This window comes from Brassica napus, unplaced genomic scaffold, assembly GCF_020379485.1.
Source record: "Brassica napus cultivar Da-Ae unplaced genomic scaffold, Da-Ae ScsIHWf_20;HRSCAF=42, whole genome shotgun sequence".
Lineage (NCBI taxonomy): Eukaryota > Viridiplantae > Streptophyta > Magnoliopsida > Brassicales > Brassicaceae > Brassica > Brassica napus.
The window spans coordinates 44,353-69,349 of record NW_026015515.1 but is presented as its reverse complement, the minus strand read 5'-3'; the positions used below and the strand labels follow the sequence as shown (position 1 = coordinate 69,349).

General features: G+C 30.8%; 2 protein-coding genes and 1 long non-coding RNA gene across 5 annotated transcripts; 1 reads left to right on the top strand and 2 right to left on the bottom strand.

Moving 5' to 3' along the window:
- Window positions 1-5,646: 5,646 nt before the first annotated feature.
- On the top strand, window positions 5,647-10,849 carry LOC106413366. Its single transcript, XM_048773022.1, has one exon. The coding sequence runs from the start codon at window positions 6,479-6,481 to the stop codon at window positions 8,195-8,197; it is 1,719 nt and encodes a 572-aa protein (XP_048628979.1). The 5' UTR covers window positions 5,647-6,478; the 3' UTR covers window positions 8,198-10,849.
- A 3,419-nt stretch (window positions 10,850-14,268) lies between these two features.
- LOC125600042 (protein RGF1 INDUCIBLE TRANSCRIPTION FACTOR 1-like) lies at window positions 14,269-16,390 on the bottom strand. Its single transcript, XM_048773024.1, has 4 exons — window positions 15,863-16,390; window positions 15,328-15,528; window positions 15,050-15,274; window positions 14,269-14,859 (listed from the first exon to the last, which is right to left on the bottom strand). The coding sequence occupies exons 1-4, from the start codon at window positions 15,923-15,925 to the stop codon at window positions 14,659-14,661; spliced, it is 690 nt and encodes a 229-aa protein (XP_048628981.1). The 5' UTR covers window positions 15,926-16,390; the 3' UTR covers window positions 14,269-14,658.
- A 4,023-nt stretch (window positions 16,391-20,413) lies between these two features.
- Window positions 20,414-24,221, bottom strand: LOC125600041. 3 transcript variants are annotated; one of them, XR_007333606.1, is made up of 5 exons: window positions 24,101-24,221; window positions 23,639-23,822; window positions 23,433-23,549; window positions 23,286-23,350; window positions 20,414-23,191 (listed from the first exon to the last, which is right to left on the bottom strand). It is a non-coding gene; the product is annotated as an uncharacterized LOC125600041 (long non-coding RNA). The 3 variants fall into 3 exon arrangements; XR_007333605.1 differs by lacking the exon at window positions 24,101-24,221 and adding an exon at window positions 23,918-24,091; XR_007333604.1 differs by lacking the exon at window positions 24,101-24,221 and having other exon boundaries at window positions 23,639-24,091.
- Window positions 24,222-24,997: the final 776 nt, after the last annotated feature.

Sequence of the window (24,997 nt, the reverse complement as noted above, 5' to 3'; positions counted from 1 at the left end):
TGTCGATACCAAATCCGCAACACTCAACACTCCCGGAGGACCGGAGGAGCAGGAGCGGGTGGAGCAGCGGGAGCGGGAGCAGCAGGAGCGGGTAATGGAGAGGGAGATGTATGGTAGGAGCTGTGGGGCGAAACGGAATCCTAAACATGGCTGGACGAACCCGAGACTGGTCCCCATACCACCCCGGCTACGACGCTGGCGAGGCCGGATCTGATCATCATTTAACATGTAAATTAAAAAAAAACATATTTAAAATTAGTTCTAATAATTTTAATAAAAAAAAACAGTTTAAATAAAAAATAGTGAAAAAATAGTTTTGAATCACAAAAAATATAAATAGTTTAATAATTAACAAAAAAAGTTTTAATAATAAAAAATAGTTTAAAAATTAAAAAAAATAGTTTAATAAATCCCAAAACAGTTTAATAATTACAAAAATAGTTTAAAAATATTTAAAAATGTTTAATAATTACAAAAATAGTTTTAATAATATTAAAAATGTTTAATAAATATAGAAATTTATATTTTATATTTCTTATTAATTGAAATATTATATATATGATTTTTAATCACAAAAAAAGTTTTATAGATTTTAAAAATGTTTAATAAATATATAAATGATTTTAAAATGCAAAAATAGATTTTATATACAAAAAACGTTTTCAATATATATATATATATAATTACAAATTCGATTTTTATAACCACAAATTAATAAAAACCAAAAAAAAAATCCAAATCAAGTGAAATACATGATCAAACTCGATTTTACACAATCCTACCATTCAATCTAACAAAAATCTATAAATCTCATTCCAAAATCATCAAATCTACTTAAAAACCATACAAATCTACCCTAAGAGAGTGGGATAGGGTTCATACATGATTAGGAGGGAGGATTAGGGCAGATTCGCCGGAAATCGCGAGAGGGAGAGAGAGTTCGGCACGGAGAGGAAGAGGAAATGGGGAAAAGATCTGGTTCGACCTAATAAAATGACGCGTCCGACGGAAACTATCCGTCGGAATTTCGTCGGAAATATTTTACATTTCCGTCGGAATTTCCTCGGAAATCATTAATTCAATTTTCGCGAAATATTTGGCGGCTTGGTTTACCCGGTTAAATGAAAATATTCCGAGGAACCAGGTTTCCTCGGAATACCCTCGGTAATTACCGAGGAAATTCTGAGGAACCAGGGTTTGGGGTTTCAAAACATCGATTTTTTTCGCCGTATTTCATTTCTTATACAATATAATGCATACCATTGAGGATTCTTCGTATAGATGATCACAAACCTTGATATAACAAACCTGATCGGCCTGAGAAGCAAGAATGAAAGGATCATAATATTGCAGCTTCCGTCTCGAATTTACTGATGTAACACCAAATGCATCTGTTCTCACACCTCGATCTGGAGTGTTGTCGTGCCAATCACAATAGAAAACAGTACAGCGCAATCCAACCATGCCCAAATACTTGATTTCCAAAATCTCATGTATGTATCCGTAGTATACATCATCTCCTGATGCAGAACAAACGCCAGCATCATAAGTCGTACTCGAACGTCTCCTCTTCTGAGTTGTGAATGCATATCGTCGAGTACAAAATCTCGGATATGACTTCACAACAAAGTTTGGTCCAACGACCATCTCGCATATCCAATCGTCAAATGTTTCACCTCTGGCCAAACCAGCACTCACATAAGTAAACATCCATCCACCAAATTCTCTCTGCTTCATTTCTTCTAGTTCGTCCTCTGTGGCGTATCTATATTCGAACCGCTTTTCTGCCATGAAAATCCTCTCATATTGAAGAACATCTTCGCAGTTGGTGAGTAAATATGTTTGCAAATGACTGCGCTCCTGATCAGTAAGTCGACGGTCCTTTGGTTTTCCGCTAAGTCGTCCAACGTCTGTGAAAATGTCTAGAACCTTCCAATGATATGTTGTCCGTTCGCCTCTATCATCATGCCGAGCATGTCTTCTGTTTTTGGTCTGAACTTCTGCTGGAAAGTAGTACTCGGCAAAGTTTGAAGTTTCTTCATTGATCATCTGTGCGACTATAGAACCTTCCACCCTACTTAAATTTTTCACCATCTTCTTCAAATGGAACATATACCGCTCATACAGATACATCCATCTATACTGCACAGGACCACCAAGTTCCAATTCTCTTACCAGGTGAATAACAAGATGCTCCATAACATCAAAAAATGAGGGAGGAAATATCTTCTCAAGGTTGCACTGAATCACGGCTATGTTAGTCTTCAAATTTTCAATACCTTCAAGAGTCACTGATCTCGTGCATAAATCGCGGAAGAAACCACTTATCCCTGCAATTGCTTCATGAACATTTCGTGGTAATAGTTCCTTGAAGGCAAACGGAAGGAGGCGCTGCATCATTACATGGCAATCGTGGCTTTTAAAGCCAGTAAACTTTCCTTCCTTTCTGTCGATACAGTTACGCAAATTAGATGCGTAACCGTCTGGAAATTCCACATCGTTTGAAATCCAATCATAGAACGCATCCTTTCCCGCTGCATCAAGTCGGTATATGGGAAAAGGAGCCCTACCATTCTCATCAACATGAAGTTCTGAACGAGCACATATATCGACTAAATCCAGTCTTGACTTCAAATTATCCTTTGTTTTACCTTGAACATTAAGGATCGTGTTCATGAGATTGTCAAAAAAGTTCTTCTCAATATGCATGACATCTAAATTATGCCTTAGTAGATGATCCTCCCAGTATGGCAGATCCCAGAAAATACTTTTTTTGTGCCAGTTATGTAGGTCTCCAACACCATCTACCGGAAAACGCTCATGTCCACCGACGTTTGGCGTCCTTTCTGCACCAAAATCTCTAAGTTGTGTCTTCAAATCTTTCCCATGAATTTCTGGAGGTGGACTGTCAAACACCCTCTTGTTCTTCGTAAACAAATTCCTACTTCTACGATATGGATGATCTGGTGGTAGAAATCTCCTGTGACAGTCAAACCAACACGTTTTCCTTCCGTGTTTTAGTTGGAAAGCATCAGTGTTATCTTGACAATATGGACATGATAGCCTTCCATGCGTTGTCCATCCAGATAACATACCATATGCTGAAAAATCACTTATTGTCCACATTAGTACTGCCCGCATTTGAAAGTTTTCTTTATACAAAACATCGTATGTTTCAGCACCTTGAGCCCATAGTTGTTGCAACTCATATATTAGTGGCTGAAAAACACATCAAGTGATCTCTTAGGATGCTCTGGTCCGGGAACGAGAATCGAGAGAAACAAAAACTCTCGTCGCAAGCACAAGTTTGGGGGTAGGTTGTATGGTGTAAGAATGACTGGCCATAGAGAATACTGTCTTCCACTCTTGCCAAACGGGCTGAAACCATCAGTACATAATCCAAGGTAGACATTTCTTCTCTCATACGCAAAGTCGGGATACTTTGATTGGAAATGCTTCCACGCTTTTGCATCTGAAGGATGTCTGATCTCACCATCTGTTGAGTGCTCCGCATGCCATCTCATTGGTTGCGCTGTGCGTTCAGACAGATACAACCTCTGCAACCTTTCCGTCAAAGGCAAATACCACATCCTTTTATATGGCACTGGAACTCTTCCACTCGTATCTTTATAACGAGGCTTCCCACAAAATTTGCATGAAACCCGCTGTTCATCCGCCCTCCAATAAATCATGCAGTTGTCTCTGCATAAATCATCCGCCCTCGTAGTATGAGCCAGGAGCTACATTATCTTCAGGTAGAATACCTTTTACATAATCAGCAATCGCATCCACACAGTCTTCAGCCAAATTATAATCCGTCTTAATGCCCATCAATCTTGTAGCAGATGATAAAGCTGAATGACCATCTCTGCAACCTTCGTACAATGGTTGCTTTCCAGCATCCAACATATCATAAAATCTCATAGCTTCGGCATTGGGTAAATCTTCCCCTCTAAAATGATCATTTACCATCTGCTCAGTACCTACACCATAATCTACATCCGTTCTAATTGGTTCTTCTAATCTAACCGCTGGCTGAGGTTCGCTAGTACTACCATGTTCATAATCAGTTTCCCCATGATGATACCAAATTTTGTAACTTCGTGTAAACCCACTCAAATATAGATGAGTCCAAACATCCCACTCTTTAATAACCTTTTTATTTTTACAATTAGAGCAAGGACATCTTAACATACCTGTTTTTGCTTCCGGTTGTCGGTGAACTAACTCCATGAATTCGGTTATACCTCGTTGGTATTCTTCCGTAAGCAATCTCGTGTTCGGATCCAAATGAGGTCGATCGATCCAAGAACGAAAATAATTTGAAGAAGACATGTTTTTTATGAATCAAATTCGTGTGTAAAGAGAGTGAGAGGGAGAATGAAGATATGGAGTGAATGAAGAGGAAGAGGGGTGCTTGTATTTATAGTTGAAATCCTGCCTACAGACCGAGGAAATTCCGACGGAATTCCGATGCCAACGGCTAGTTCGTCGGAATTTCCTCGGAATTTTTAGAATCCCCCAACGGCTCTCCAACGGCTCTCTAACGTCTATAATATTTCCTCGGAATTCATCTGTTTTTTCCGAGGAATACAATTTTCCTCGGTATTCCATAAGAATATTCCGACGGAATGATATTTCCTCGGAATTCCGTCGGTATATTCCGAGGAAATTCTGAGGAAACCAAATTTTGTGTTTCCGAGGATTTCATTTTCCGTCGGAACGTCCGTCAGAATACCGCTATTTTCTTGTAGTGAATGAACCACATACATATCAAATGTGTTTTGGCTTAAAAATTGTTGCATAACCAAAATCAATATGAACCATCATCATTTTAGTTTATTTTTTTCACAATATAAATATAGGATTGGACAAAAAATCCGAATCCATAAAAATCGAACCAAGGTCGATCCAAAGAATAATACTGAACTTTAACAAAAAATGGTTAGATATATGAATGGGTTCAAAATTTTGGTATCTAGAGAACAGGAACCGAACCTGATCCAAACCGTAATATTTTAGGTATCTGAATATATCCTAACAAGATTTATATACTTAAATATATTTATTATTTTTAAATTTAATATCTAAAAGAATATACAAAATATATATGACGTTTTTAAGTTGTCCAAAATACTTGAAAATATATACAAATATTTATAAGTACATGTTTAAAATAACTAAACGACACTTATAATACCTAAAATACTTAAAATATCTATTGATTTCCTAACCAAATATTTAAGCTTAAACCAATTTTTATGTTAAGTTAAAGTATTTTGACATACATTATTCAAATTTATATGTTATATATTATTTTATTTTTAGATTTGAAAAACCTTAAAGTATATATGAACTTTAGTTTTTGAAAAAATGTAAATAGGTTATCCGAAACCAAACCCAAACCAAATCCGCAAAGATCCGAACCAAACCAAACCCTCAAGGATTCGAATCGAGCCAAATGCTACTTAATGTCCACCTCTAATCAAATGTAAAAAAAGTTATTGATAACAAAATGTATATTGTTTATAATATTTAGTTATATTTTTTTTTGAAAAATTATTCCGTGCAGAAGGCAGATTATCATCTAGTTAATTCTTAAGTTGGAAAATTTAAAAAGTTGTCATGATACTAAACCTAACTACAAAAAATTTAGTATATCGGTCCGCACTCTTATAGACTGGTCCAAAATGTGGCACGTGATCTCCATCCAAAAATGCTGTTACGCGGAGATTAATGGCTAACACTATTTATTTTAAAATATAATATAAAATTATGTAGAAATTATTAGATTATGGGCCTTAATCTCTAAAGTCTAAAGAGATTATCGTATGATTTATTTTTCTATTATATTCATTGTCAGATCGAGGCCGGCTAAAATAAACAAGGGTAAACATTTTTATAATTATTACTCTCTATATGATTAATAATCATCGTGATAGCTGTTGGCAGATCTGAAAGCTGTCATATTGTTCTCAGATGCAATATGTAGAACTTGCAACTTTTTATTTTATGAACTTGCAAATATGGGTTTATCATTCATCTTGAAACGATTTTTTGATGGTTTAAACAATTTTATTTCGTATTTTTACTGTTAAGCTCAAAACTTAACACAACGTTATTTATTTCGAAAACAGTGGATTTTTAGTGTTAAATTGTCGGTAAAGTCAAATTTTACTTTATAACAATGTAACTCGAATGACTATTTAGATTTCTTGTGTACGGTTTTGACTTTGAGTGTTCGATTATTTATTGTACAATCTCGATACAACCTGATAGAAAAAAATCTCGATACAACCATACAGATCATAGTGGAGCTGGATACAGCTAAGCCACTGTATAATTTAGAACATCAATTAGTTTTTTTTTGTTGCTAAGATAGAACATTAATTAGTTGCTTCTTATATTTATCAACTTCATGCAGGAATGTGACTTGAGAGCCTCATAACACATTAATCATAACCAAAGCTGCCAAGAAATGGATGCTAAAAATAATCTAAGCCCTATATGTCGTCTCTCTCATCCGACTAACCCTCACACCCTCTCTTCTCGAACCATTGAAGACAAACCTAAGTCTGTTTGTTTTGTGTGTTGCAGAAAATTGTTTACGTGGAGAGATGATTTTTATTTCTGCTGCACCACCTGTGATGTGGAGTTTCACATAAATTGTTACATGCAACCAAAGAAGCTCATACACCCGTATCATCTTCAACACCCTCTCGTTTTCATAGATAAAAATAATAAAACCCAAACTGATAAATGCTCTTGGTGTGGTTCAAACATCACCAGCTTTTACTATCGTTGTCCCATTTGTAGCTTTTGTCTGGATATTTCTTGCTCCTCAAACTTCCCCTCTCTTACTATGTCAGATCCTAAAAGCCATCACCATTCTCTCTCTCTTTTTCCACGTCCCCTATTAGTCCCATGTGATGCTTGTGGGTTGATCAATCAATCGGATCCAAGCTACGTTTGTTTTCAGTGCAGTTACATTGTCCATGAATCTTGCATCAACTTACCACGAGTTATTAAGATCACACGTCATCAGCATCGTCTTTCATATACTCCGTTCCTCTCCCATGCAATTTGGTCATGCCGGATATGCCACAAGACTGTTGACAACAAGTATGCTCAGTATTCATGCAACCATGAAGGTTGTTCTTATGTAGCTCACTCGAAATGTGCGACTCATTTAGAAGTGTGGAACGAGAAAGAACTTGAATGGGAGCCTGAAGAACCAGACGATAGTGAAAACGTTGCACCATTCAAGAAGATCGGTGTTGGTTTGATAGAACATTTTTGTCATGAACATCATCTAAGACTAGAGAAGTACAAAGATCATGCGGACAAGACATGTCAGGCGTGTGTTCTTCCTATTGACTCACGTGACTTCTACAATTGTATGCAATGTGATTTTTCTCTCCACGAGGTATGTGCCAACCTTCCTCGAAAATTGGACCATGCTTTGCATAAACATTCGCTTATCTTAGACACGTCTCAAGAAATTTATGATGACGTGATATGTTCAGTTTGTCTTCGAAAGTTCAGTGGTTTCTGGTACAAGTGCATAGAAAACGATTGCGTTTGTATGTTTAGCGGTGTATATCGAATAGATGTTCGATGTATTTCTCTTCCTGATTATTTCACCCATAAAAGTCACAAACATCCCTTATGTTTGCCCATATGTGAGCTCCGTCGCAACAAGGTCAAATGCAACGCTTGTGAGAAAGGTGGTTGGCCATCTCATCTGCATTGTACCACATGCGACTTCGATTTGTGTTATCAATGCGCTACATATCCTAGCGAGGTACGCTACAAACACGATGAGCATCCTCTCACTCTTTGCTATGGTGAAACCGTGGATGCCAAGTATTGGTGTGAGATTTGTGAGAAAGAACTAGATTCAACAAAATGGTTCTACACATGCAACAAATGTTGTGTCACTGTACACCTCGATTGCATGTTTGGGTTCTTTGTTCGTATGAAGCCTGGTTTCACATTCGGTTACAATGGTCTAATGGTGAGAGTTCTTGGAAACACTAGCAGCACTCGGCCTATTTGTGATGGATGTGAGCAGCGTTGCCCGGCTCATGTGTACTACAAAGTCTACTGGCGCAGGTATAAGCTTGCTTCATGTTCTTTAGATTGTCTAAATCAAGTACTTAAAGGAAGGATTGGCAAACAAGAGCTTTTTCCTTAACATGATCAAAGTCTTTGGCGCAGATTTGGATTCCTTTGTTTTACATTTGCCCCCTTTTAGTCTTTCTTTATTTATATTACCAGTTAGTAGAACAATGGTTTTTCATTACGAGTTGTGATTGTAGATCTTGAAATGTTAATATAGATCTTGCAATCTTGTACTCCTCTTCTCTTTTGATGATATTGCTTTTGAAGACTCTTCTCCTTTTTGTTGGACTTTAATTAATTAAAGGAAGCAAAGTTTCAGACAAAACGTTTCGGTTATGAGTCAACATATGTGTTGATTAAAAAGCACCGCTTGGGTTAAAGTATACGTTGATTAAAGGTACCATTTGAGTCATTATATAAAGTGATCAAGTGCAATACGAGAAAGAAAGAGAAGAAGAAAAGAAGAAAGAAGATTGCTGAAAATCAATTGGATTTAATCTTCTTCTTTCCCATAACAAATTTCTGAAAGAAAACTCAAAGTAAAGTTTGGTAGAGTTTCAGTACGGGTGTGTTGTACGGAGATCGGTAGTTGTATCCTCAAGATATATGCCTACGTAACTACACACACCATTGTAGGGGATAAATTCTGTCTTAGGAGATTGATTAGGCAAGCCTCTATCAAACCACAAACGGTTAAGTTGTGAGAAGAAGAAACATAATCATCTCGTAGCTTTTTATAAGGGTTTTTAAAATCAAGTAAGATTTATAAGAGTTTATAAACTCAAACATATTGAGTATATAAAATTAATTTGCATCTGTATTTTAAATAACAATCTAAGACATAAATTTCCTTTGTTCTTTTAAAAGAATCAAGATGGATCAATCTACTGCAATTGTGAAATGTCACATAGAGAAGCCTTTTGTTTTCCGAGGAGTGGATTTCAAAATATGGCAACAAAAGATGTTGTTTTATTTCATGACACTGAATCTGGCACAGTGTTTGACTTCCAAAGGACCAGAGTTACCTGTAGAAGGTGATATTCCTGATGAAATCGTTAAAGCTTCAGAGGCATGGACGCAAAACGAGTTTTTGTGCAATAAATATATATTCTTAACGCTTTGGACGATTCTCTCTACGATGTTTATCATATATTCCAAACTTCAAAACAGTTGTGGGAATCATTAGAGAAGAAATACAAGTCTGAAGTTGCAAGCGGTAAGACGTTCATTGTGAGAAAATTCTTAAACTTTAAGATGAGTGACACTGTTTCTGTGGTGAAACAAGTGGAAGAAATTCTAATAAGTCATTGTTCATGAAAGATATGGGATTGGCTGTTATAATTCTTGAAATTAGAGTTAAACAAGAGTCAGATGGTACATTATTCACTTACTCAATCTCATTATGGGTAAAAGAAAAAACAATTACAATGGCAAGTCAAGACGTATAGACGTGGACATGCATGACAATTGCTTTCCAATGGGGTGATAGCATTGGATTACATTAGATCAAAGAATAACTTGGTTGATACTTTGACCAAAAGCCTATCTAAAACCAAGTTGTTTTCATTTCGAGGGGAATGAGTCTCAAGCCAACATAATGAATCATCACTTGATGGAAACCTAACCTAGCAACATTGGAGATTACATGCTCTAGGTTCAATAGGCAAACTAGTTGGGGAAGACTCAAGACGTTTTACACATTTCTCATTCCTATGAAATAATAATGTGTATCTATTGATGATTAAGGGTTGAATAATTTATTCTTAAAAATGTTAGTATCTTTTGTAGAAGAGAGATAGAATGGACTATCTTTAACTAACGTTACCTATATGGGAGTGGTTTCTGGTCGCACCTATGAGAATTGATATGGCTAAATTCTCTAGAGCTCTCACGAAGTCAGGATATGTTCAGGAGCAAAATGAACACAACTGTATAAACTAGAAATTTGCTGATGAGATATGTGTTTCAATTATTGTCTTGGTTTACTATAAAATGTGGTTAATTTAAGACTGTAGTTCATTACCCACAAAGTAAATCCGATAAGTTGTTACTAGTAAATGTTCAAGTCCAAAAGACACATTTTCTATGCATCTTTGAATTTTGATTTATTTTCTATTCAAATGTAGGGGTATTGTTGAGTTTGAATAGAAAATGTGGGGGTACTGTTGGACTTTACCTAATTAAAGGAAGCAACGTTTCAGACAAAACGTTTCGGTTATGAGTCAACATATGTGTTGATTAAAAGGCACCGCTTGAGTTAACATATGCGTTGGTTGAAGGCACCACTTGAGTCATTATATAAAGTGATCAAGTGCAATACAAGAAAGAAAGAGAAGAAGGAGAAAAGATATAAGATGACTGAGAATAATTTGAGTTAATCTTCTTCTTTCCCATAACAAGTTTCTGAAGGAAAACTCAAAGTAAAGTTTGCTAGGGTTTTGATACGGGTGTGTTGTACGGAGATCGATAGTTGTATCCTCAAGATAGACGCCAACGCCAACGTAACTACACACACCATTGTAGGGGCAAAATTCTGTTTTAGGAGATTGCTTAGGCAAACCTCTATCAAACCACAAACCGTTAAGTTGTGAGAAGAAGAAACATAATTATCTCGTAACTTTTTATAAGGGTTAATAAATCAAGTAAGATTTATAAGAGTTTATAAACTCAAAATATTGAGTACATAAGATTGATTTACATATGTACTTTGGATTAATACTCTTTTAAAAACTCATACGACATTGCTGTCGGAGACTCCTCTAACATTTCTCTTGGTTTCTTATATTCATCACAACTCCAAATGTGAGATCGACCATAGACAAAATGTAGTAGTATAAAGAAATGGAACTTGAAAGCACCCAAAAACTATATGTCATTTTTCTCATCTGTTTATCCTCCCCTAGGGATGTTAAAATGGGGCAACCTAACAGGGTTAGCCCTAACCATGTATCAAATTTTTTAGTCATAACCATTCCTTTTGAGACAAAGCTCAAATATGGTTAAACATAATTAGCTCAGGAGCTTTATAGATTTGAGTTTTTAACTCATTGATTTTGCTTCACACCAATAATATTTAAATAAATATTAATAAATTACGATAATACAAACCAATTTTTTCACTGAAACAGCAAAATGTTTTTTTCCCCGACAAAACAAGTTTTCCCATCAAAACTGAAAAAATTAAGTTTTTTCTGCTAAAACCATAAAATTAATTTTCTCGCCAGATTCAAGTTTTCTGGTTAAAACGATTTTTTTCACGAGTGTTGAATGAGAGAACTTGAAGGGGATTTCGAAAAACGAGATGATAGTGAAAGTGTTGCGCCAGTATGATCTGATTTTATCAAACATTTTTATCATGAAAATCACTTGACGCGTGAATTACAAAATGCTGCAGATGTATACAAGCAATGTCACTTGGTAGGAGTATGTGCAGTGCATCACTTAAGCGCGTGATGTCTACTTTGTATACAATGTTATTTTCTCTCCACAAGGGATGTGTTAATCTTCCTTATAAACCTAGATCGTGTTTTGCATAATCACAAACTTGTTCAAGATCTCTCTCCGCTAAACGACTGTGATGACATAAGTTGGTTGAATTGTCTTCAAAAGTTCAGTGGCATCATGTACAAGCGCACATAAAAAGGTTGCTCAAAATGAATATATATCTGCTGGAACTCAATTTTAAGACATAATGTGCCGATATTTTTTCAGGCATCTTTATCGGGCAACTTTATGATAAATTAGAGTTTGTTTGAATGAGAAATGCTTGTTCTATGTTTGTTGTGTGACATACACAAAATGGAAATGGCGAATTGTTGAGTTGTCCGAAGAAGTAGAAACCTTGGGACAATTGTAAAAAGGACTGAACCCAAACTAAACTATGCGCGCGCCAAGCCGAGCTGATATGGACTCTGGCTTAGGTTCAGTTTTGAGTGTGGATTCGGGTATATGGACATCGGTCCAATAATCTTTTTTTTTTGGGTTATGTTTAAATATCTGATCAATATTAATTCAAAGTCAAAGATATTCTTATTCAGTTCAAAAATTGATGAGAAATTTTGTAACTCCTTTCTCTCCTTAATATTCAAATTAAATTGAGAAATAAGACTTCACAATATCTTTGACTATATTCTATTCTCTCATTTAAAAAACACAACCAAGAAACAATAATCTCGACATAATCTTCTTTCTTTTTTTAATTTTCTATATTTTTTTGTCATGTTCTTTAGCTTATATTATGAGTAACGTGGAATAGTAGATGTGCAATTATATCTTGCGAATCTGAGCATTACAAAACCGTCATACTATACTATGGAGTGTAAATATTAAAAAAAAATGAGAGATTTGTCATCTCTGCATCTTTATCAGTTTATTTTAGTAGTAATTTTGATTTATGTTTTTATTATTATTCCAAATATCATTTGTTGGTATTGTAATAAAGTAAAGTTCCTACAAAATCTACTAGATGTTCTCTGTATTTCTTTTTCTGATTATTTCATCCATAAAGTCATTTAATCCCTTATTTTTTCCATATTGGAACTCCGATTCAAAGCGAACATCTGCAAAGGTTACAAGAATCATTGTTAGGGATCCCACCTACAGTGTGCTACCATGCAAATTCAATTTGTTATTGATGTGCTACATTTTCTTTCTAATCAGGTATGCTGCAAACACGATGAGCATCATTTCTTCCTTTGCTACTGAGAAAACGTGGATATAAAACATTGGTGTGACATATGTGAGAAACAAGTTGATTCAACAAAATGGCTCTACACATGCAACAAAAGTTGTATTACTATCCACATTGATTACATATTCCATCATTTACATGAAACCCGCTTTCACATTTGATCACATCTATTACAAGGTGAAAGTTCTTTTTGCAACAATAGAAGGACTCGGCATATTTGTGATGGATGTGGCCACAGCGTTATAAGGTATGCCAACGAGAAGAATACGCTGGTTAATTATTCTTTAGACTGTCTAGAAAATTGGTTTATTAAATTGTTAGGAGAATTCGTGAAAGGTTTGTATATATCCTCTATATATTAAAAGAGAAGCATTACAACATATTTTTGTAGCCACATGTCATCATCACAATCATTCTTAGAATCCTAAGAAAACTATGTTGGTCCATATAAATATATAATAAGTTTTTTATTAAACTAACCATAAATTAATCATAAATATTTTTCATTGCTTTCTTAAATAAAAATCACAGAATTACCTAATATGGCTAAAGTATATATGACAATTAATGATTTTGAATAATAAAAATTTGATAAAAATCAGTCTATTCTCTATCATTTTAATTTATTTTAAAATAAATTAAATAACCACATTAACTATATAATAAAAATTTAATTTTTTCGTATATGTTATATTTTAAATTTTAAAAAACAAATATAAATGACTAAAGTTGTTAAAAATCTTACAGTGAAATATTTGTGATCCATGGTTTAAAATTTATGTTATAACAAGATACAAATGATTACAAAATTACATAAATAGAAAGTCTCATTTAATAAATATTATATATATGCATATTAATATTTTTTTTTTAAATAAATTATATACCATATAAAATACATAAGTATTTTAATTTTGAATTTGATTTGAAAATTTTTGATAAACATTTTGAAAAATTATTGACAACTTAATATTTAGATTTTAAGGTTTGCATTGAATGTTTTTAAAATTATAAATTACTAAAGCTATTAAACATCCCATAAATATTTTATTATTATCATTGATTTAAAATTTTTGTTATAAAGAAATACAAACGATCAAAAATAATATGAGTATAAAATATTTTTTAACAGATGTCAATATTAAAAATGTACTATATGTCTATGTTAATATCATTTAAACTTAATTTTATAACATATAAAATAAAAAAATACTGTTTGTCTGGATAAATAAAATTTATTTAAGTGTTTGTATCAATTTAATTATATACATAATAGTTACTAAATTTTAATTATTCAATATATATTTATTATGTTATAATATGTAAAAAAATATATAATCCTTAAAAATAATTTATATATAATATTCATCCCGCGCACGGCGCGAGTCTTAACCTAGTGTCTGGCATTGTCCAAGACTTTACAAAGATATTTATACAAGAGTTTAAGTAATCTAGGATGGAAATATTCTATATATACAAATGTGAAATCTCCATAACATAACTTCGGATTTCTACAATACATAAAAAAAAAAAGAGAATGTAAAAGGTATATGTCATTGTTATATAATTCATCAAAGCCAAATTTACACACAAGGACTTTGTGAAAAATCCAACTAGGTAAAAAACCTCAGTATCTTGTCTTAATTCTCACTTTTAACCCCTGTCTATCCTCATTATATACAAGAATATATCATATATTTACAGTTACTAGTTATCAAACAAAGTTAAAACCTTTTATGTTGTGTCTTGTATTGAGCTATTTACCTACTCTTTTGAGGATGTCTAATATATAACCATTAACCTTGAAATGTAACACAACCTCCTTCTTCATTGCCGATCTAACCTCATTGCAGTGGAGATCGGTAAGGTATTCCCTTTCTAGGTCTTTTTCTCAAAGAAGTAGAAGTAGGAAGTTCTGTTGTTGATGCGTTTACACTCTGTGGATTTGGAATGTTATTCTCTACTCCTGAAATGTTGCTCGAATTCTCTGATTCCATTACTGTATGCTCCCCTCCCTTCTCAAAGCTTCTAGAAGTTCCTGCTACCTTTTAATTGAATATCCCAAAAACATAGAGAAAATTAACGTTTATAATGTCTCATACTTTTTCTCTGTAAATAAACAGAGGATTTCAACTAATAAATTAGCTATTTTAACCCAACTTAACACCAAAGATTCGTCCTTTTTATCACAAAAACAAAAACAGAACAAGAATGATGAATTGGGTAATGTTGTACCTTGCAGCCAAGAGAGCAGAAGCAAAAGCAATCGTCAGCAAGGCCACGAGAACAGACATCGCAGGCATTAGTAACTCTAACTCCTCTAACGCGCTCAAGCTGAGGCCTTTCATTCAAAAACACAACCTTTGCGCCGTCGATCACATACGTCTGAACGCTCAAGATATCTAAATGCATCTGAATCTCGTTGACCCTTATAACATTGTGATACGACAATCTCCTTATCTGTAACATTCAATATAAGTTTCTTCCAAATGCAATATATATATATAGCGCACCTGGATGGTACGATGATCCTTGTGATGTTCAAGACAGAGAGGGCAAAAGGAGCCATTAGTGCAGTCCAAACAATACATATTGCATTTGTTTTTAGGTGAGTCTCCATGAGAGTCGCATTGAACAAAGAAGTGTTCTTCTTTCAGTAATGGTTTCAGCCATGGAGGCCATTGATTCTCTTCTTCCTCTGGTCCACCTACACCCTGAGATAAACAAGATCGCTCGTTCATCTAACAGTAACAGAAACACCATTGCTTCCACATATCCTTTATGGAGTTAAAGAGACTCTTGAGTGGCTCCTTCACGTTATTTATACACAAAAACAGAGCATTTTCAGCAGAAACTGAAATTTGAAAATTTTGACAATATGAAAAGAAATTAGAGAAAGACCAAAACTTTTCTTGGTTTCCCGTAGAAACTTCAGTGATCAATAGTAAGAAGCCAAATATTAGAATCGATAATGCATTGCGAGTAGACATTGAAAAACAGAGTGAACAATGGAAAACAGAGTCAAGAATGTCATGATCTTGAACGTACCATGCTTCTTATGCTCTTAGGCTTGATTTCTTGATTTGGGTTCTCGTGGTTTTCGATCGCCATTTTTGAGAATGCAGTAAGTTAAGCGACGTGGCTTTTCAGAGTCAGCCCCAGAACTTTTGTAGGAAATAGGTTAAAGGGTTGTAGAGAGAGAGAATGTGAGAAATAGTGAAAAAGGGTTTAAGAAAGCGAGAGAGATGAGTTTCTTGCAGAGAAGAAGTTGAGAAGAGCAGAGAGAGAGAGTCGTTCTTATCCTCAGTTTCGACTAAACCAACATATATTCCAAGCCTAAGATTGCGTTTGTTATGAAACCGAACCTAGCTCCAAACCTCAAGTCCATACCTAAGAATGCGTTGGGTTCAAGGAAATATCTATTTCTTTTCCTTTATAACATGCATAAAATTATATTTTGTTATTAAAGTTTCTGATTTTTTTTTACAAATATGTTAAATTTAATACACGTGTACAAAGCTTTTATATATATATATTTTTTTGAAAAATTAGATTTTTGGTGTCTTGCGAACCAAATTGTTGGCAATCGTTTGTGTCGTCAGCATGTACACTAAAATTTGATTTTGGAAGAAAAAAATGTTTCTGTGTTTTAGAACGGGACAATTTTGTTTTATTTTTTGGATTATTAATTTTTATTTAATTTTATAACTGCAGTATGTGATTTCTATAATATTATTTCTGAAGTCAAAATTTTATATGTCGCATTCACGTTCACTTTCACATAATTTATTACATTGATACCCTTAAAGAAATCGATAAATGATTTTAATTTTATTATTGATATTATATATATTTTATATGATAAATTGATAATTTACTTAATAAATTAAATAATTAAACAATAAATAAATTAATCAACTGTTTAATTAGTATAATCTATACTATTATTTGCGAAGTAAATTTTTACAATGAAGCTCTCACGTTGAAAGTTAGAGTGGTTAATATCGTTTATACCCTTAATGAATAAAATGTATAAATAAATTAAAAAATAAAAACGAAATTTTAATTGATTTTGATTAGATAATTGATTATTATTAAGAATAGTAAGAATTATCCAAAATCTGAAAATATAATTTAAAAAAAAAGATAACTTCTGTATATATTGTATTGTTATCTGAAAAAGTCTTTAAGTAAAAAGTTAAAAACATAAATTCAATAACTAAATATTAATTAAATAAAATTATTAATTATATAATCTATACTATTATTTGCGAAGTAAATTTTTGGAATCGAACTCTCAAGTTAAAAGTTAGAGCGGTTAATATCTATTCTACCCTTAATGAATATTTAGATTAAATTTATTCAATATAATTATTTTAAAATAATATAATAACATAGATATCTATATTAGTATATATTAATTTTGGTTTTTTTTATATTGACAATAATCTCGCTTAGCCTTTCTATAGGTTTTATTATTTTCGGTTACTTAAAATTTTATTTATGACTGTAATTTTGGATAATAAGTAGGATGGAGGAAGAAGAGGTATTAGAAGACAATAGAAAGAAAAAAGATACGACCAAAGAGATGAAGTTAAATAGGTGATCATCTAATCGCTTGATCAACTTTTTTTTTCTGAAAGAGCATCGTTTGACTTTGATCAACTTTGTGTCATCTCTTTCTTAAGTTATGTTTGTCAGTAGGTATAGTTCATGCATTCTGTTAAAAAGGAGAAGGATACAACCAATAAGATGAAGGTTATCTAATCGTTTAATCAACGTTTTTTTTGGTAAAAAGTTTGATCAACTTTGTGTCCTCTACTTCTTAAGTTATGTTTGTTAGTAGCATGAACTGTTTTATGTTTTCTATTTTTGGTTACATCTTCATAGCACAAAAAGGAAAAATAAAGAACAAGGAAAGAAAAAGATGTTGAATTCTATTGTAATCATGATGCTGATCAAGAAAAAGAACCATTATATATTTAATTATAGTTAACATGATAAACAATTGGCCGAGATTTGGTTGGTTTTGAGTCTTTTGACATGTGTTTCGTAGTTATCTTTTATCAGATAATAATAAATTATAGTATATCAAATATTATTTAACATTAATAAATAACTAAATTTGCTAATATAATTACTTATAAATTAAAAAGAATATAATTGAGTTGATAATTATCATTATATAAAAATAGTTTATATTGTGTTATCTATAAAATTATTTAATCATAAATTCAAAGTTAAAATGAATGATTTTTCGCATTCGTTCATACCTTTAATATATTTTTATATATAATTTAATTTTACATTAATAATATTAGAATTTTAAGAAATAGGAGAACTATTATATATTGTGTTGTTATATTGAAATAATATTTTTTATAATAAAATTTTAAAAGACTAAGATATAAAATAATTTATAATTAAATAGTAATAAAGCAAAATAGTTTAGGAAATATGTGAATATTTTTGAAATTTCAACAGAATAATAAGTATGTATATTTTAATGAAAAAATTTGTCATATATATATATATAATTTGATGTTTGATTTAAACTTTTTTAAAACATAAATAATAATTTTAATTTAATTAAACATAAATTAATAAGTATTCGTAAGAAAATTATGCCCGCATGTGCGGGCAAAACACCTAGTTATTAAGTAAACAAAATAATTATAATATCAATGTTCTCAGCTGTTATTTGATTTCCCTTTTCTATTTATTTTGTTTGTTTGCCTTTTTTTTATAAAATTTAATTAAATTTTGAATTTAATATTTTTTTATTTTGAAATCTCATATATAATAAAAAGGAAATAATTAAAAAAACGTTACTATAATGCATAAAAGTGATTTTATAAAAAAATAAAGTTCACAAAAAATATTCTTGATATCAAAAAAATATTTTCCTTTTCTAATTAAATCACATATATAATAAAAGGAAATAATTTTAAAAATTAAAAAATCAGATATTAATATTAAAAAATTAATCTAATAAAAGGAAAGTTCACAAAACGTATTCTTGATATCTTAAATTTTATTTTCCTTTTAAAAATACTCTTAAACAACATAATCAATCTTAAAAGAAAAAAAAAGTATTGCAATGAAATGATTTTTCTCAAATGCAAAATAAAAATTATTTAAACAACATTAGTTAAGATATTATAAAAAAATAAAGTTCACAAAAAATATTCTTGATATCAAAAAAATATTTTCCTTTTCTAATTAAATCACATATATAATAAAAGGAAATAATTTTAAAAATTAAAAAATCAGATATTAATATTAAAAAATTAATCTAATAAAAGGAAAGTTCACAAAACGTATTCTTGATATCTTAAATTTTATTTTCCTTTTAAAAATACTCTTAAACAACATAATCAATCTTAAAAGAAAAAAAAAGTATTGCAATGAAATGATTTTTCTCAAATGCAAAATAAAAATTATTTAAACAACATTAGTTAAGATATTTTATTTATTTGTATGTATATAATGATTTTTGTAAAAAAAAATCAGAAAAATAAAAACAAATGGCCAAATAAAAATGGAAATAAAATTTTACCAATTATCATGATTTTGTCCATCTGTTAAATGATATATGCGTATGAGGTTTTAAAAGATTATTAATTTAGTTTTTTTAATGCAACTATAAACCAATATCATTGGAAAAATTACATGTTTACCACTTTCATGGTAACACTTTTCATTTTTACCACCACTAAAGAGACATTTTCAAAAATGTCTTCTTCACTAAGTGGCAAAAGACTCTTATGACCTTGTTATTTATATATATAATAAATTATTATTTAAATAAAAAAAAATATGTTTTCGAATTATACTTTTTCAAATTCGAACTTCATTATAAATTTGTTTTTATGAAATTTGTTTTTCGAATTTTTTTATTTTTTTTTCAAATTTATTTTTGAAAATGAAAATTATGTTTGAAACTATTTTTTAAAATTTTTTATATTTTTTTAAGTATTTATTTATATATTTATTCGAATCCTAAATTTCACATTCCAAAAATCATACCCCACCCATCAACTCTAAACTCTAAGTCTAGATTAGTTAACCATAAGAGTATTATTGTCTTTTATCCTTCATTAAAAGTGAGGATAAAAATGGTTAGTGTAAAAATGAAAAATGGTACTATGAATGTACTATTTGTGGCAATTTCTCAATATCATTTTAGTTTTTACATTTTAAAACACACACACACACATATATATCATAATTTAACAAAATCTATTTACACATCTAAGTTGAAGTACCAAATTAAATACAACAAAACAAAACTGTTTTGATTTAACCTAACTACAATAAATAAAATTGTGGTTCAATGAAGATATTCACAAAATGAGTAAGTAGACCAGTCTAAATTCTTGTATCTAAAATCAAAAGTCTAACTTAAATGCAACATATTATTATTTATAACAATATTTTATTTATTTTTATACATATAAACTGCAAAATGACTCAAATTTTAAAAATAAATAATAATGTAATATTAATATGATTTTTTTCTTTTCGTAAAGTGCATGAATCATAATATTTATTAATACTAGGATCGGCCCGCCCTACGGGCGGGGCGCTATTTTAAAAATTATGTAAATAGTTAGAATAAATATTCAATATAAATTGTTATATTTTAAAATATACATATTAGTTAAATTCTATATATGTTATTGTATTTGATGACTAAATATACCATGGCGTATTGATAAGTATTTTTTTCATGGTGCCATCACATCATTTTTAGAAATTTTCTGGAGTTGGATGAATCTAAAGAGTATTAATAGCAAGGAAATAGACAAACTTATAATTATAGATTAAGTAAGCATTTATGAGTAAAATTTATTATTAGGTCGGTTAATTATGAGTTGTGTAAACCGGAAATACTAATATTAAAGTATCGTATCTTGACATGTTGGGCAGCTTAAATTTGATATAAACCAGTCAACGATGCACTGGTGGTGAAAGATATGGTTGCACGGCAATTCGTTGAATTCTCTTTACTTACAATATTGTTAATGCATACAGTGCAGAGTTCATCTTCTTTTTAGGTGTGAGTGTGCTAATATATACATCTGAATCAATAATTAACAATATTTTTGGATATTAGATGCAACTCATAAGTTATTATATAATAACAACTTCCATAACCACAGCATAAGTACCCAATTAAGAGTAAAACATAAGCTAAAATAAATAATATATATAAAATTATATTTTAAACCCAATAGAGCATTTGGCTGAAATAAATAATATATAATGATCAAATCTTAGTGATTTTTATGTTTTTTTTCGTACTCAGTATATTATGTGTTGAACTTGAAAAAATGACTATAAATTAATAAGCTGTTAAATTCTCACCGAAATTTTGTGATTGATGTTTAGATATTTATAACATAATACAAAAGAATACAAAAGAGTATGGAAAATAGTTAACAATAAAATATTATTATATTAAACTAAATAACTATTCAAAATTTGATCTAAATAGCTGCATTGTATTTTAATATGAATTGTTAATTAGTAAAACAAACACCCTTTTAAAAATTATATATATATATATATATATATATATATATTGTTTCCCATCGAAATATATGAATGACTATTTATTCTTAACAATAAATATTTATAAAAAATATGCAATCTATTTTTTAATATTACTATTATTTTTTTAGTTATAAGTATGCTTGATTAGTTTTTGTTGTATGGATTATATTTTATGAGGTTATGTTATGCACCAGTTGTGTCGACTTATTTGAAATATAATTATTTTATTTGCTGTGTAAATAAGGTAGTAAATACATATTAGGGACTCTGTATTTGAAGCCATTTATTTAACTAATAGGGTCAGTTTTAATAGGATGTTTTTCATCAGAATGGGAAATGTAGAACTGTAAATAAGTTAGAGTCATATGTCGACGGAAATTTAAAATAAAAACGGAGTCAAGAGTTTCAAACTATTATTATTTGTATTTCTGAAAACAATGGCTTCGTTTAAGCTCAGAAGGGTTGAATTTCAGATTGGCTGTTGTTCCTGTGATGAAAGTGGTTTAGTCAATATTTAAAAAAAAAAATCAGATCAGAGATCGTCTTGCTACGGCTGGGGTATTTCCATAATATTTATTTTTAATTCTATCATTTTAATTTATTTTAATATTATGTATATATTAACACTTACTATTAAAATATAAATCATTAGACAATTTTGTTTTTAAAAAAAGATTTTTTTAAGAAATTAAATATTTTTGGTCTATTAGATTTGAATCTTTTACTACTCAAGAAATTAAATATTTTTCACGTGATGAAAAAAATATAAAATGATATAAGCTTAGTTTAATCTGAATACTTTTATCGTATTTATTTAATTTTAATTAAAATAAATTTTATGCACAATCCATTTAAATTTTATTTTGGCTTTAAAACCGTTAAATTTATAATGTTTAAGGATATTATAATATTTATCTTTTATTTTTTTTTTCCTCTTCATCATCCATCTCCGTTGATGTATTTTCTATCTATATACAATTTGTTTGAATAATGTTCATAATCGTATTTACATAATACTGTTATTTTCTTAGAATGGATTGGTGATCAAAATAATTATTAACAAAGTATAACAAATATTGTATTGTGGTTAAAAATCTATATTATAGTTTTCTTTGGATTCCACAAGCTAATACATGATATGTAACTAAAGTTTTTTTCGAAATAGGCTTGCATGATCATTGTACATCATCCATCGATTACAAATGCTTGTTGTTTTTATATTTTACGTGTATTGTCCTCAACCTAGAAGAGAAAAGCTTTATCATACGTTTGATTTTATGCTTACTCAAGTGTGCTCAAGTATGTTAATTAAGTATTACCTAGCTAATAGCTTATAGTCGCACCTTTTGTCTTTTGTTTTTTTTTTTCATAAACCCTCTACTCACATCTCGGTTATCCAACCTCCTACTTTCCATGAAATATGTATATAACATTAACTGTTTACTATAGTGGGAATTCATTCATGCTAAAATGGTTTTGATACGAAGGTCACTTAGTTCGTCTTGTTTCAGTATAATTGTTCTTTCTTTCTTCTACCACAGTTTAAGACATGTAAAGAGACGAACTCATAAAGCTTATATTACCAGAATCTAAAAAATCCATGTATGAAACAAAAAGCAGAAATAATAATAATAATATAATTTCTAATACTATATTAAGAACTTGATTTTCATTAACAAAAGGACATTTAATCAATCATATTATGACACTTACCCATAGTGCCTTTGAAGATTCTTCCTCCAATAGTTTAATGATGGAAAGATTACTTTCGAAGCATGAGAAACTGCATCTTTCTTCGTATTCGTGAATCTAGACAGTCTAATTCCAATTTAAAAAGCAGCTTAGATTTACACAAACAAACAAAAATAAAAAAGGTATAAACAATCTGATGTACATATATTTTCTTACAGACCTTGTAATGAGATCAGAGATTGAAGTACATGAAACCACTCGAACAATTCTAGAACTTTCTGGATTCTGCTTTGAAACAAATAGAAAAGTCAGAATAACTGAAACAAATACTCAATCTCACCACAGAGCAAAAGCCATACACACATACCTTAATATGCGATAGTAAGCTGTTGAACCAAACAAAGTATAAACTAAAGAAACGATCTGAGCTGCACTCTTGGCAAGTTACTCCCATCAAATCGACACCCACCCAGCATTTATCTGGCTACATCAATATACCAAAATCGAAACTCGTTTTAACAACAAAGTCCACACCTTTCTCTTTTAAATCACTATTTAAGACAGTGTTTGTACCATGTCTGAAGAAACCAGAGCCAACAACCTGCCAACCCAATCATCAACGGCTGAATTCAAAGGCTTAGCTTGAAGCTTCTTCCGGTCAACTGAAGACGATGGAGACTCGGAGTCGCAATTTTGTGGATTGGTGAGGATAACGTTTATAGGAAGAAGACATACTTTTTAGGTGAAGTTTAACCGCCTGGAAAAGAGAAGAGAAGTATTGAATGATGAATCATGAGTGCAGTGGGTCCAATGAGTAAAGAACGATGTTGATAGCGATGAACACTTAATTACATAACGTAACAGAGGCCATGAATCGGGAACGATACGTCATGAAGGAGACCAATACAGTGATTCCAAACAAATATTTGAGACGTACAATCTCGTACAACCTCCATTGGAGTTTGACCTAATCTTAGTTTTAGGGTACAAAGAATCCTAGATCAAGCGGAGAAAACAATGTTGAGAACGTCATACCTATTATTTTTGTTTTATGAGCCCATACGGCTTTCTACAGAGTCCACTTCCAAAGCTAAAGCCCGTATCAATTGCATATGCATTTAAATGAAACGGTAAGTTTCATCCTCATAGACACGTGTTGCGATTATGGAACTCGAATTTGTGACATGGCATCCTAGCTGGACATTCTAGGAGGGATACAAAGCCTTCTTTATATATAAAGATAACTCTGAACTGAGCAACATTAGTATTTGTTTCCTCTCTATCTCACAAAATAACATACAGTAGAGCCTCTATAAATTAATAACGTTAGAACTTTAATTTTTTTTTTAATTTATAGATATATTAATTTACAAAAGTTTCTTTTTTAGTTTTTTTCTATTTTTATTAATAAAATAAGAAAATAATTGATGTTACTCTATATAAATTATTTAAATTTTATAAATTTAAATTTCATATCATTTTATTATCTTATTTGGTGTATATTTTATGTTTCATAGAATCGTTATGTGATTTTCGATATATTTTTACTAAATATTATCAAAATATATAAAATATTAAGAAAAGTAGAAGTATTTTTCATTGTGAATATAAAACCAACAATATAATGTTTAGCTTGTACTTATATAAAATATATATAGAGATAGTTATTAATTTATAATTTTAATGAGACTATGTATTTACATGAAAGTTTTAAAAATATTATTATCTTATTATTTTATCAATTTGTGTCATATTTTACACTGATCCAAGTTGGGACCGACGAAATTTATTAATTTATAGAGATTATTAATTTATTGAGTATTAATTTATAAAAGTTTTACAGTATACCATATTATACATAATTTAAATAATATATTTACAAATCTAAGATAACTGAAATATATGCAACTAAGCCGACCACACACAGCGAAG